This window comes from Amblyraja radiata, chromosome 27 (genome assembly GCF_010909765.2).
Source record: "Amblyraja radiata isolate CabotCenter1 chromosome 27, sAmbRad1.1.pri, whole genome shotgun sequence".
In the NCBI taxonomy this organism is placed as follows: Eukaryota; Metazoa; Chordata; class Chondrichthyes; order Rajiformes; family Rajidae; genus Amblyraja; species Amblyraja radiata.
Window position 1 is genome coordinate 24,246,927 of NC_045982.1, and position 13,634 is coordinate 24,260,560.

At 47.5% G+C, this 13,634-nt stretch overlaps 1 protein-coding gene across 5 annotated transcripts in view; it reads left to right on the plus strand.

The window, feature by feature from the left end:
• LOC116988568 (collagen alpha-1(XVI) chain-like) overlaps nucleotides 1–13,634 on the plus strand; it is a 127,078-nt gene that overhangs the window by 41,561 nt on the left and 71,883 nt on the right. For 4 of the 5 annotated variants that reach the window (XM_033045403.1, XM_033045404.1, XM_033045405.1 and 1 more), the window contains 4 exons: nucleotides 344–439; nucleotides 897–935; nucleotides 2,733–2,768; nucleotides 3,882–3,989. In XM_033045403.1, the coding sequence (XP_032901294.1) occupies nucleotides 344–439; nucleotides 897–935; nucleotides 2,733–2,768; nucleotides 3,882–3,989 (279 nt within the window). The remainder of the gene's footprint in view (nucleotides 1–343; nucleotides 440–896; nucleotides 936–2,732; nucleotides 2,769–3,881; nucleotides 3,990–13,634) is intronic. The other variant, XM_033045408.1, reaches the window with a different exon arrangement.

The following is a 13,634-nucleotide window of genomic DNA, read 5'->3' on the forward strand; positions in this document are numbered from 1 at the left end:
ACCATTGTGGGCTCCTTCTGTGCTTGGTCATCCGTGCCAGCTCTGATTGTTCTGATCTTTTGATACCTCTAGTTTCCCTTTCTCCTGACTCTCAGTCTGTAGAAGGGTCTCGACCCGAATTGTCGTCTGTCCATTTTCTCCAGAGATGCTGCCTGACCCACTGAGTTATTCCAGTATTTTGTGTCTATCTTCAAAGTCCTATAGAGGCTACATCATGACTTCCTGGCTCTTGTGCTTAATGCCCTGACCTAGAAAGGCAAGCCTACAGCACACTCTCTCTGGCACTCTGTCTACCTGCACGGTCAGTCGTGCTGTTACCGAGCCTGTCTGTTCTGTGCCGCAGGGGGATCCGGGACCCGTGGGACCAGAGGGCCTTGCCGGAGAGTCGGGATCACCGGGACTACCGGGAACTCCGGGGGTAGGAATTCCAGGAAAACCGGTGAGTGTCTCATGCAGGATTGCGGGGGAGGTGACAGGGGGGGGGGGAACAACAACAGCACACCAGTCCTGCGGCGTGGGATACTGGCGGAAGGTGGGAAGGGCAGAGAGCACGGTCCACCCCATGGAACTGATCAATGCTCCCCCCCCCCCCACCATTAGTTGGGGTCAGAACACGGGGTGGGTGTGTGGTGACCACATTGACGCTCATGGGTACTGTCCATGCCTTCCCTCCTCACTGCCTCCCTCTCTTCCCCTCGCTCCCCCCCCCCCCCCCCCACATCCCCCCAGCGTCTTCTGCACTATCCCCTCAGAACCCCTTTCAGTGCGTCTGCCCTTCATGCCCTCATCCTGCCCAGCATGCCAGTCCTCCCAGCCGCTTGACTGTTAGTTATCGCTCAGCGACACCTTCTCCGTGGTCTGCAGTTCTGATGGTTGTTTCCTCTTATATTCCAAAGGGAAAACCGGGAGGTTCACCCAGATCAAATGGAGACCCGGTGAGTTTCTCGGACTTCTGCGGCTCAACACGTCAAGGGCGACCGCCCCTCTGTCCTTCCCTCTGTACCACTGCCTATCCCCCCCCCTCCCCCGCCCCTCTAGGCATCATTGTCCGGCACAACTCCACTGCCCATCTGGCTGCCTTCTGTCCTCTCCAGATCCATCCTGGTCTCCGGGGAGGGAGGATTGACTTCCCAGCCGCTGCTATGAGCAATCCGGGGAGTGATGTTAAACAACTCTGAGATTCTTGGTGTGTTTGGGCAGATGTTGGGGGCCAGTGCTGCCTGGTGCTGTGGTGTTGGCAGGAGATGGGGGAGAGGGTGTGCCGCACAGTGGGGGCGGATGGGCAAGGAAGGAGCAAACTGGCTGCCCGCTGATTAGCACGTCGGGGGCAGGGGACCAGTGGGGACCTCTGGGGATGGTGGGTAAGGCCGATCAGAGTCTGGAGGGGGGAGGGGGGGGGGGGGGGGGGTTTGGGGTTTGGGGCTATAGTTGTGAAATGTGCTGGGCGGGGAACACTTAGTGATCCTGCAAGTGACGAACATCGGAACTGGTGAATACCATCAGTGTAACATCAACACCCTGCTGTGGATCCAGGGCGCAGTTGCCTCACAGCGCCAGAGTCCCGGGTTCAATCCTGACCTTCGGCACTGTTGTTGTGTGGAGTTTGCCCGTTTCCCTTGTGACTTCATGGGTTTCTAGCCCACACATCCTTGAATCGTGCATATTGGTAATTTAAGTCGTCCACAGTCCAGGGATAAATGATAAAGGGTACAACATTTAGTGCAAGGTGGAGTCTGATTAAAGATAGGTCTCCAATCAGGTAGTTGGGAGGTCATGACCAGACCCTAGCTGATGAGAGGACTGTTTAGCTGCCTGGAAACAGCTGGGCAGAACGTTGGGATGTCACCTATCTGGTGAGCCCTACCCAGACACAACCTGATCCGCTGATTTCCTCCCAAACATTGTGTTAGAGACACTCAGCTGGTTGGGCAGCGTCTGTAGAGAAAGATACAGTCAAAGCCTCAGGCCGATGGCCCTTCATCAGAACTGCCATCTTGTTTCCTGCCATTGAGCAACCAAGGAGAAGTGAAAGACTGGGGGGTTGCTGGGTGGGGGATTGGATGACAAGGTCGACGGTCTTGATCCTTTTCCCCAAATTCCACCTTCAAGTTGAAGGTGCCATCGTGAATGTGAAATGCACAAGGAGATATCATCAACTGATAATGATTTGGGTCAACCTGACAGGATGTGCCTGCCTCAATCTTCTGACGGGTGGGACATTGACAGCAGGTGGCCTCAAAAAGTTCAAACTATGAGCAAAATGATGCAAATATTTCCATCTTGCCTGAAGAAGGGTCTCTACCTGAAATGTCACCCATTCCTTCTCTCCAGAGATGCTCCCTGTCCCAGTTACCTGAGTTCTCTCCAAAAAGCTGCCTGAGTTACTCCAGTTTTTTGTGTCTATTTTCCATCTTCCCAACCTGAAATCACGGTCCCAACTTGAAAAGTCACCTATCCACGCTCTCCCGAAATGCAGTTCTGAACTGCTAAGCTACTCCAGTACTTTGGTCTTTATTTGTAAACCAGCGTCTGTATTTCCTTTTTTCTGCAAATATATCCTCGAGTTTCTTGGCTTGTGTGTTTGTTGTGCGTTGGTGAATAGCTCAGTCTTAAGGTGATGTTGCTCTGAGTGCACGCGTCAGTGGGAAGTAGGGAGGATATTTGTACTCAAAGGATTCTCGTCTCCTCTGAGACTGGGCTCTCACCACATCTTGGTCTTTTCTCTTTGATAGGGTGAACCAGGACTGCCTGGGCCAAAGGGAGAGAAGGTGAGTCACTCTGGTTCCAACAGGTGAGGGAGAATGGGCTAGGGGCCTGGAACTAGTGCATGTCAGGGTGGGGTCTTTAAACAGGGGTCTGGGGACTGAGGGTCATGGGGGAAGAGCAGAGGAAGAGATAGATGGGATCCTCGGTGTTGGCAAGGACTGAAAGGACCACATATTCTATCTCTTCTATGATCCAGTTTTGTTCAGCGCCTATTCCGCTTGGGTAGCTTACAACCTAACGGTATGAACATTAAATTCTCCAATATTAAGTTACCCTCCATCCCCCCTCCACTCTCTCTCCTGTGCCCAACGTCACACTCTGGTACGCACCCATTTAGCCCACTAACCCACCCCTCTTCCCCTTCCACCTACATCCCACCCTCTAGCTTTCCATAATTTCACTCTCCTCTCCTTAACTGACATACATTTCTCCTTTTCACCTCTAGCCTTTGTCACTAACTCCACCCATCTGTCAATCAACCCCTCCCTCCATCACCTGTATCCACCTATCACTTGCCAGGCATTGTCACCTCTTCTCCAGTCTCCTCAACCCTCAGCATTCAATATCAAGGAGGTTCCCGACCCGAAACGTCGCCTGTCTATTCCCTCCACAGATACTGCCCGACCCGCTGAGATACTCCAGCACATTGAGTTTTGTCTTCAGATAATTTCTTCTTTTGCCTTGTACTAAGGGGTCAGAGGCGATAAGCAGATCCCAAACTTCTGCATAGCCACCCCTTGTCTCTTGCGTCCTGTGGAAATGTGCATCCTTACCACTTGTGACACTTGCAAATGTGGGGCGCAGCTGTGGGTCATATTTGCACATGAGCTCTGGCAGTGATGGAGTGTGGACAGTGTTGCATAGTGGTACGATGTTGGGGAAGCGTTTGGAGGATCCAAATTCAGTTCATTCTCCAGGCACCAGAGAATTCTGAGCCGGGTTCTATCTTTCATTAACAATCCCTGCAATTCACTCCATGCATCCACTAACTAGCCTGCTCCATGACAATGGCCTCTCCCCATCACCACCACTTGCCACCCTCACCTCAAATTCACCACCGGTTCTGAACCCTCCAGAACAGCGTCGAGTCAGTAATGGCCAACTCTTGTCCGCAGGGAGACCAGTGTGGGCTTTGTCCCACAGAAGCAGAGGAAGAACAGGCTGCGGAAAATTCAAAAGCACCTCAGGAAACGAATGCAGAGCCTTCAGGGCTCATGAAGCAGGTGAGTGGTGGTTGTTGGACTAGAGATACGCGGGTTTAAGGCTGGTTATCCTCACCTGGTACGTTAAATATGTCGAAGATGCAGGATGGCATATATACGTCCACAGATTTATTACAGAGATCACCATTGCCTGAAACCTGCGATTATTATTGATTATAATTAATAGAAATATTATATAGAAACATAGAAAATAGGTGCAGGAGTGGGCCATTCGGCCCTTCGAGCCTGCACCGCCATTCAATATGATCATGGCTGATCATCCAACTCCGTATCCTGTTCCTGCCTTCTCTCCATACCCCCTGATCCCTTTAGCCACAAGGGCCACATCTAACTCCCTCTTAAATATAGCCAATGAACTGGCCTCAACTACCTTCTGTGGCAGAGTGTTCCAGAAACTCACCACTCTCTGTGTGAAAAATGTTTTTCTTATCTCGGTCCTAAAGGATTTCCCCTTTATCCTTAAACTGTGACCCCTTGTCCTGGACTTCCCCAACATTGGAAATAACCTTCCTGCATCTAGCCTGTCCAATCCCCTAAGAATTTTGTAAGTTTCTATAAGATCCCCCCTCAATCTTCTAAATTCTAGCAAGTACAAGCCGAGTCTATCCAGTCTTTCTTCATATGAAAGTCCTGATATCCCAGGAATCAGTCTGGTGAAACTTCTCTGCACTCCCTCTAAGGCAAGAATGTCTTTCCTCAGATTTGGAGACCAAAACTGTACACAATACTCCAGGTGTGGTCTCACCAATACCCTGTACAACTGCAGTAGAACCTCCCTGCTCCTATACTCAAATCCTTTTGCATATAGCACATTGTAATAAAATTATAATATTCCAGGTTATAATTTAAGATTATAATTTAAATACGTTAGAGATTATAATTAACATATATTAGTGATTTATAATTGAATATAATTTAGATATAATAGTAGAGATATAATTAAGATTTAATATTAAAGATTATAATTAAGATATAATATAGATTATGAGTAAGTTTATAATATTACAGTTTAAAACTAAGGTTATAATATGGATATAATGACATATTTAGTTTAATTTCTTAATGTCATGTGTACCAAGATACAGTGAAAAGCTTTTGTTTATTTGCGATCTGGTCAAAGAACAGGCTATACGTGATTACAATTAAGCCATCCACAGAACACAGACAAAGGATGAAGGGTAACAAAATGTATTGCAAGATATTACATTGTTCATAATAAATGATACACTGTACAGAAAGACAGGCTGGCAGAGACTGGGCGGCCTGTAGATAGTGGTGGCAAGGGCATGTTGATTAGTGTGGTAACCATTGGCACCCACTGCCATCTACATTTTCTAGACGCCTGCCATTGGTGAGTCCAGGTGAGGCATGGTGGAGGAGAGGACGAAAGGAAGGGTGGTTTGTAGGTTAGCTAAAATTGGGGGGGATTCAATGTTAAATAGCACCACTTGGGTAGCTTACAACTCAACAATATGAACATTGAATTCTCTAATTGTAGGTAGTGACTGACTCACATCCCTTCCTTCCTTCCGCCCCCCTCCACCCTCTCTTCCCTGTGCCCTTCCCGGATTCACACCCATTTCACCCCTTTCTCTCCACTCCTTCGTCGAGTTTAACAATTTGCAACTTTTCAATTGTTATCTCACACCTTCTGTCTTTTCATCTCTGACCTTTGCCCAATCGTGTACATATCAACCTGTATCCACCTATCACTTGCCCAGCTTTGTCTTGCCCCTCCTCTCTTCCATGTTTCAAACCCTCCCCCTCATCACAGTCAGCCTGAAGAAAGGTCCCGATCTGAAACGTCATCTACCCATGTTCTTCTGAGATGCTGCCGGACCCACACTGAGTTACTCAAGTAGTTTGTGAATGAGGAATGTTTGATCCATCTGGATTTTTTTTGTGAAGGGTTAAGGGAGTAGGATTTTGCAGAACATGAAGGGGAAAGATTTGGTGATTTGATTTCCATATTTGGAATTATTGTGGGATTTCCTGAGGTCAATCATGAAGATAGGTTTGGCAGTGAGTTAGGAATGACTCTGCAGAGACTGGGAATGTGTTCAGCCTTATTTGTATTTAAGAAAATGATCTGTAGAGGTCTTTGCGTTCTCTGCGTTCAGCAAAGAGACCCGGGTTCGATCCTGACTACGTCCTAATCTGTAAGGAGTTTGTATATTCTCCCCGTGACATGCGTAGGTTTTCTCCAGGATCTCCGGTTTCTCCCCACACTGACATTGACGTAGAGGTTTATAGGTTAATTGGCTAATTAACCCAAGTGTGTGTAGTGTTAGTGTGTGCGGATCGCTGGTCGATGCGGACTTGGTGGTTTCCACGCTGTATCTCTAAAACTAAAACTAAATTGTTCACACTTTCCAAGCTGCCTGTGAACTTGAGTTGGAGTTGTTGATGGAAGGAAGGAAGATTCTGATTAGAGTCATATGTTCAACTATTTCCAGCATGAGAGACTGGATGAACAGTAAAGCTTTGACTTTTATGGGGGCGATGTTCCAGATGGCCAAGGATCACAAAACCACCAAATGACATTTCCATGTGTACAGAGCTCTTGTCCTGGCTCATTATGTTCATGGTATATTTATTCTGTTGTGTCTAGTTTAGTTTAGTTTTAGTTTAGTTTATCATTGTCTCATGTACTGAGATACAGTGCAAAGTTTTTGTTGGCATGCTAAACAGTAAAAAAAAAAGACTATACATGAATACAATCAAGGCATTCACAGTGCAAAGAAAAAGGGTGCAACATTTAGTGCAAATATGTAACATGGAAGTTCAATAAAGTTCAATTAAAGATAGTGCAGAGGTCTCTAGGGAGGTAGATGGGAGGTCAGGACGGTACTCTAGCTGGTGAGAGAACTGTTCAGTTGCCCGATAAAATCAGGTTTATTGTCAGACTAAGATTACAGTGAGGTACGGAGACAAGGAGAATCTTACTTGCAGCAGTGTGATGGGAACATAGACACACACACACACACACACACACACACACACACACACACACACACACACACACACACACAGGTTGTTTATAAATTATACCTAAGATACATGTAACATTTGTATTGGTATTCTAAAAGTCTCTAAAATAAAGAAGATTGTGCAAAAACAATACGTTAGTGCAAAAAGCAATGAGCTGATGCTGTGACTGATCCTCAGTGACTGAGGTCTGCCGATGAGGACGTCGAGGATGCAGTTGCTTGGTGATGAGTTTGGAGGAGATGATAATGTTGAATGCTGCATTCTGGTCAATGAATAGCAGCCGGATGTATGTGCCCTCACTGCCCAGAGCAGAATGGAGAACCAGTGAGAACCACTGGGCAAATTTGAAGTGGCTCATTTCTGAGATTTGTGGCATAACCAACTTCTCAAAGCAGTTCATTATGGTGAATGCAAGTGCTACTGGATGGGAGTCATTGAGGCAGGTCACCGTGCTCTTCTTGTGCACCAGTATGTTAGACATTCTATTGAAGTAGGTGGGAACCTCAGATGGCTGAAGCGAGAGGCATTGAAAGATTACACCTGTCTTCATGCACATGTTGGAGACTGAATCATTGTATAAATATGAGACTAGTTTCCATTAGGTCCATGGCTCCCTGCTGTGTGGTGAGTACAACAGCTGTTCCAATAGTGAGTGGTCTTTGTTAACTTGGCTGCGCCTTGTACGTTCTAAGCCAATCGCTGCTGTAAGTAGCAGAGCATTTAGTGATAGTAGTTTGAAGGCTGTTGCTTGTTTACATCAATGGTTTGACTGGGGAAGGAACCAGGGTGACCAACAGCAATTACTTCTACAGAGGCACCATAGAATTTTCCAGAGATAGACACATAGTTCTGGAGTAACTCAGCAGGACAGGTAGTATCTCTGGAGAGAAGGTATGGGCGACATTTCGGGTCGAGACCCTTCTTCAGACTGATGCTCTGATCAGTCTGAAGAAGGGTCTCGACCCGAAACGTCACCCATTCCTTCTATCCAGAGATGCTGCCTGTCCCGCTGAGTTAATCCTGCATTTTGTGTCTATTTTCGATTTAATCCAGCATCTGCAATTCTTTCCTACACAAGAAATTTCAGAGAGTTGTCTTCTTCTTCTTGCCTATGGCGTGCACAGCCTTAAGTTGTAAGATAATTTGTTCTCTTTGATCTTCTGTTTGTGCACGCCAGGTTGATTGCATTCGTCGAAACAGGGTGGACCACGTGAAGGTTGCAATCTCCCACCCCTCAGAGAGTTGTGAATGTAGCCCAGTCCATCACCCCGACCAGACTCCCCGCCATTAACTCCATCTGCACTTTCCCGCAGCCTCGGGAAAGCAGCCAATACAATAAAGGTCCTTTTATACCCTGGTCATTTCCTCTTCTTCCCCCCCCCCCCTCTCCATGCAGCAGAAGATACCAAAGGTTGAAAGCATGCACCACCAGACTCAGGAACAGCTTCTTCTCCACTGTTATCAGACTACTGAACGGCCATTCCATAAGATAAGGATGTAGTCCAAATCTTCCAACCTACCACACTTGCACTTCCCTTTGAGCTGCACATTCTCTGTACCTGTAACACTGTAACTCTATACTTGGCACACTGATATTTTACTCTTTGCACTACATGTTGTACTTGTGTATGGTTTGATTGTGCTTAAGTACCGTATGATTTGACGGGATAGCACGCAGACAAAGCCTATCACCTATCAGGGTACACGTGATAATAATAAACCAATACCAATTAGATGAGTAGGTCTCTCTATTGATTGGCAAAGAAAGGTTAAAGTTAAACATGTGGATGTTCAGGGCTGCCTGTCGTGTCCAGGGCTTGTGTACCCAGTGCAGGCAGGGGCCAGGGGAACTGAAGTTCTCTCCACACCTTTGGGGCCAGCGTTGGAGGTCTGTGGTTCAGAGGGGGTATTGGATGTTGTATCTTCTCTCTCTGTTCTGTTGGGCACTTTGTACCATTAACATGATGGGTGGACAATGCAGACGCCACCACCAGCTCCAGCTGCACACATGACTCAAGCTGGTTTATTTTCATTTTGTTTAGTTTAGAGATACAGCGCGGAAGCAGGCCCTTCGGCCCAACAAGTCCGCACCGACCAGTGATCCCGTCACATTAACACTATCTACATACACTAGAGACAGTTTTACATTTTTACACCAAGCCAATCAACTTACATACCTGATTGTCTTTGGAATGTGGGAGGAAACCGAAGATCTTAGAGAAAACCCACGCAGGTCACGGGGAGAACGTACAAACTCCTGATAGCCAAGCACCCATAGACAGGATTGAACCCGGGACTGGTGGCTTTGGCGCTGTAAGGCAGCAACTCTATCGCTGCGCCACCGTGACACTGGTGTGTCTATCTGTCCGTGGATTGGCTGGGCACACTCTGTGCACACAAATGCCTCGCTCTGCTCTTGAGGGAGTGCAATGCGGAAGGAGATGCATTTGTGGAGTTTAAGAGGCTATTGGACAGACACATGAACAGGCGGGAACAGAGAGATATTTCTGCAGGCAGATGGGATTAGCTACAATGGTATCATGTGCGGCACAGACTTTGTGGGCCAAAGGGCCTGTTCCTGTACTGTCCTGCTCTGTGTCTACTCTTCTCTTTATCTGTCGAGATTGCCATGGGTTGATTATCTCCCCATTATTAGACGGTCTTACACACTACTCCCTCACTGAGGTTTCTACTGACTATCTTACATCCTATATTTATATCCAGTTCACAGTGATACAGTGACATGCAAACCACAAACTGTCGGTCAGAAGGACACCACAGCTTACTGTTTTGTTTAAAAAAAATAATTTTATGGAAATAATTGGAACAAAAAACGAGATCTTGAGAACCAGATAGAAGTGATAGGTAATCACATGTTTTGTATTAATTTAATCTGATCAAGCCTATTGAGGTGCTTTACACACGTGGATCAGCAAAGAAATGACCAGGTACTTGGTGAAATGATCAAAGCCCCGGTGGGTTTTAAGAAGGACCTTGAAGAGGAAAAGGAGCTCTTGGGGAGAAATGTCAGAATTTTGAGTGTGTGCAGCATGTCCAACAGGTTTATGGGCAGTTGTATGTTAACAAACTGTGGATGTAACCTGTCATAAACTACCTGATCTCCCGGTTGCTCAGCACTTCAACTCCCCCTCCCATTTCCAATCTACCCATTCTGTCCTGGGCCTCCTCCATTGTCAGATTGAGGCCCAGTGCAAATTATAAAAACAGCACCTCATATTTCGCTGAGGTAGTCTATACTCCAGCGGTATGAACGTTGACTTCTCTAACTTCAGAAAGCCCTTGGTTTCACTCTCCATCCCATCCCCCTTCCCAGTTTTCTCACCAGTCCTACCGTCTCCGCCTGCATTCTATCTTAATAATAATAATAATAATAATAATAACTTTATTTATAAGTTATATAGTCCCACCCCCTCCCCTGACATCAGTCTGAAGAAGGCTCTCGACCCGAAACGTCGCCCATTCCTTCTCTCCAGAGATGCTGCCTCACCCGCTGAGTTACTCCAGCATTTCCTGTCTACCTTCGATTTTAACCAGCATCTGCAGTTCTTTGTTACACAGAAAAATTCTTCCTGGATTAGGGGCCATTCGCTACAAGGAGAGGTTGAACAGACTTGGATTGTTTTCTCTGGATCATCGGAGGTTGAGTGGAGACCTGATAGAAGTATATACAATTATGAGAGGCATAGATAAGGTAGATAGTCAGATCCATTTTTCCTAGGATGGAAGTATCAAAGACTGGAGGGCATAGCTTTAAGGTGACAGGAGCAAAGTTTAAAGGAGATGTGGAAGGCAAAATTTATTTAACAGAAGTGGTGGGTGTCTGGAACAGGCTGCCAGGGGTGATGGTGGAGGCAGAGATGATGGTAGTGTTTAAGAGTCTTTCGGATATGCACATGGATATGCAAGGAATGGCGGGATATGGATCATGTGCAGGCAGAGGAGTCTAATGTATCGGATCATGTTTGGCACAGACATTGTGGGCTGAAGGGCCTGTTCCTGTGCTGTACCGTTCTATGGGGAGATGGTTGGGGGAAGAGGATTCGATGGAGAGAGAACATAGTTTGTGGCAGGGACAGAAGATGGTGGCTTCATGTTCTTGTAGTCCCAGTGTCCTCCAGAACACCACACCGTACTGGACTTTCCAGTCACTATATATATCTATGATTTTAATTCTGGCCTTACAATAACATTTTCATCACAGCCCCGGGCAAAACATATGAGTGGGAACAAGGTATGCCCTAACAGAGAGGGAGAGAAGTTTCTTTGTGTATGTGGAACGCCAATTTATTTTTCTTCTTCCATGTAATAATAATAATACATTTTATTTATGGGCGCCTTTCAAGAGTCTCAAGGACACCTAATGTACTGTTGGACATTAGTGGAAAGTGTTCAGTTTTCCAGTAAAGCTATTCATTAATTGGGCAAGAAGTGAGGAAGCAGGAGCAGACAAAGGACAAAGGGCATTTATTGTCAGATACACCAATTGGTGCAGTGAAATTTGAGTTACTATGCAGCACACAAATAAGATAAACACAACACAACAATCCACGGTGTTGAAATCGGCAGTCGCAGCACTCCGGTAAGGTATCGCTCGCTCCGTGTTGGAATCCAGTGCTGCGCCGCTGCTGAAGCTGAAGCTCTGGCCGGTCTCTGGCAGGAAAGGCCGCTCCAATCCAGATGCTAGGCCGCGAGGAGGGTACGAAGGTGCAGCTCGGAGGATAGACGCATCCTCGACCAGGAAGTGACTAAGAAAAACGGTTTCCCCCTCCCTCCCCTCCCACCACATAAAAAAGACTAAAGACCTCCAAAAACAAACTTTAAAACAAACTAAAAATAACAAAAAGGATGAGAGGACAGACAGCTGCAGGCGAGGCAGCCACACTCTAGTAGCAGTGTTGGGAAACCTTAAATGGAGAGGGAAAACTGAGAAGATGCTGAGTGCCACACACTGTAAATCCCAGCTGGAAGCTTCCCTAAGCTGTTATTTTTAGCTGCTCAGAAGAGATGCGTTACCCCAATTCTGGCATGTTGCACTTGGCTGGATGTCCGTGATTTTTAGCCGTTAGCAACTCCAGCCATGATCCTATTGCTCGGGTTTCATTGTTTTTATTCCAAGTTTAACAGAATTTGCAGAAGAGGGAAGGGGTGGGGATGGAGTGCGGGGGGGGAGGGGGGGTGGAGGGGTAGGGGTGGAGACGGGGTAGAAGGTAGGGAGGGAGGAGGGGAGATTGGGTACAGGGTAGGTAGGGAGGGAGGAGAGGGGATGGAGGACGTGAGGGGTAGATGGAGATTGGGGAACAGGGGAGAGATGAGGGGATGGGTACAATGGTGGTAGGGGTGGAGAGATGTGGGGTACAGGGACATTAGGGGTGGGGTGCAGGGAAGGTAAGGATGGGGTACAGGGGAGGTAGGGATGGGGTGGTGACAACGGGTAGGAAGGGAGGAGGGGGTAGAGTACAGAGATGGATGGGGAGTGGAGAACGGGCTGGACGGTTAGGTGGGGATGGGGAGCAGTAGAGGGAAGGGTGGAGGTGGGGAAAAGGGGCAGGGATGGGGAAAGGGAGGGAGCGGTGGATGGAACTAGGGAACAGGAAGACGGTGAGGATGGGAAGTGTGGAGGGGGTAAGGATGGGACTGGGGAAAGTGGTGGGGGGGGGGGGGATGGGGAAAAGGAGCGGAAGGGGTGGGGATGGGATTGGGGAACAGCGGATACTGAGTGCACTGAACTAGTCCGAGCCGAGGAGTTTCCCAAAGCTGTTATTTTTAGCTGCTCCATTGGGAATATTTATTCCAGTCTTGACGCGTTGAACTTGGCTGGATATACGTGTTGCTAAGGTTTCAGTAAAGCTAGCCGTTTTCCTTTTGCTCGTATAGTATTGTTACTGTTCCAACTTTAACTGAATCCTGATCTGGGTAAAACTTTCCCAGTGAGAGACGCCTCCAAGACTATTGTACCCCTGGCTCCCGTACACCGTCAGTGTTCGCTTGCCGCTGTGCCTCGCCGGTTCTGAACTTCCTCAGTAATCATCTTTAAAACAGTATTGGCAATATTCGATATACCATGGTCAGTAATAAACTTCACTTTAGTTTAGTGATACAGCATGGAAACTGACCCTTCGGCCCACCGAGTCCATGCCGACCATCAATCACCCGTTCACACTAGTTCTATATTATCCCACTTTTTCATCCATCCCCTACACATTAGGGACACTTCTCAGAGGCCAATTAACTTACAAACCCGCACATCTTTGGGATGTGGAAGGACTGGAGTAGCTGGAGGAAACCCATGTGGCCGCAGGAGGAATGTGTAAACATACGGACTGCAGGTTTAATTCTGGGCCAAGTGGGGACTTAGGGAGAGCTGGCAGAGTAATGGTGTGGTTGGCAGTAGAGTCTGCCCCATTGGCACAGTCTCACCTACACCAGGTGAGCTCTGTGAGTGCCAGCGGGTAGAGGTATGCCATATGTCAGAGGGAAGGGCAGCTGCTGATGTGTGCGAGGTGCTGTGGATGGCTGCTATTTATCCGCGGGGAGGGAGGGGGAATTGGTTGGGGGTGGGAAGGGTGCTCCATCACCTCGAATAGGAGACCAGCAACAGATACTTTCCATTTTTGCAACATTCTCCCATGGTCT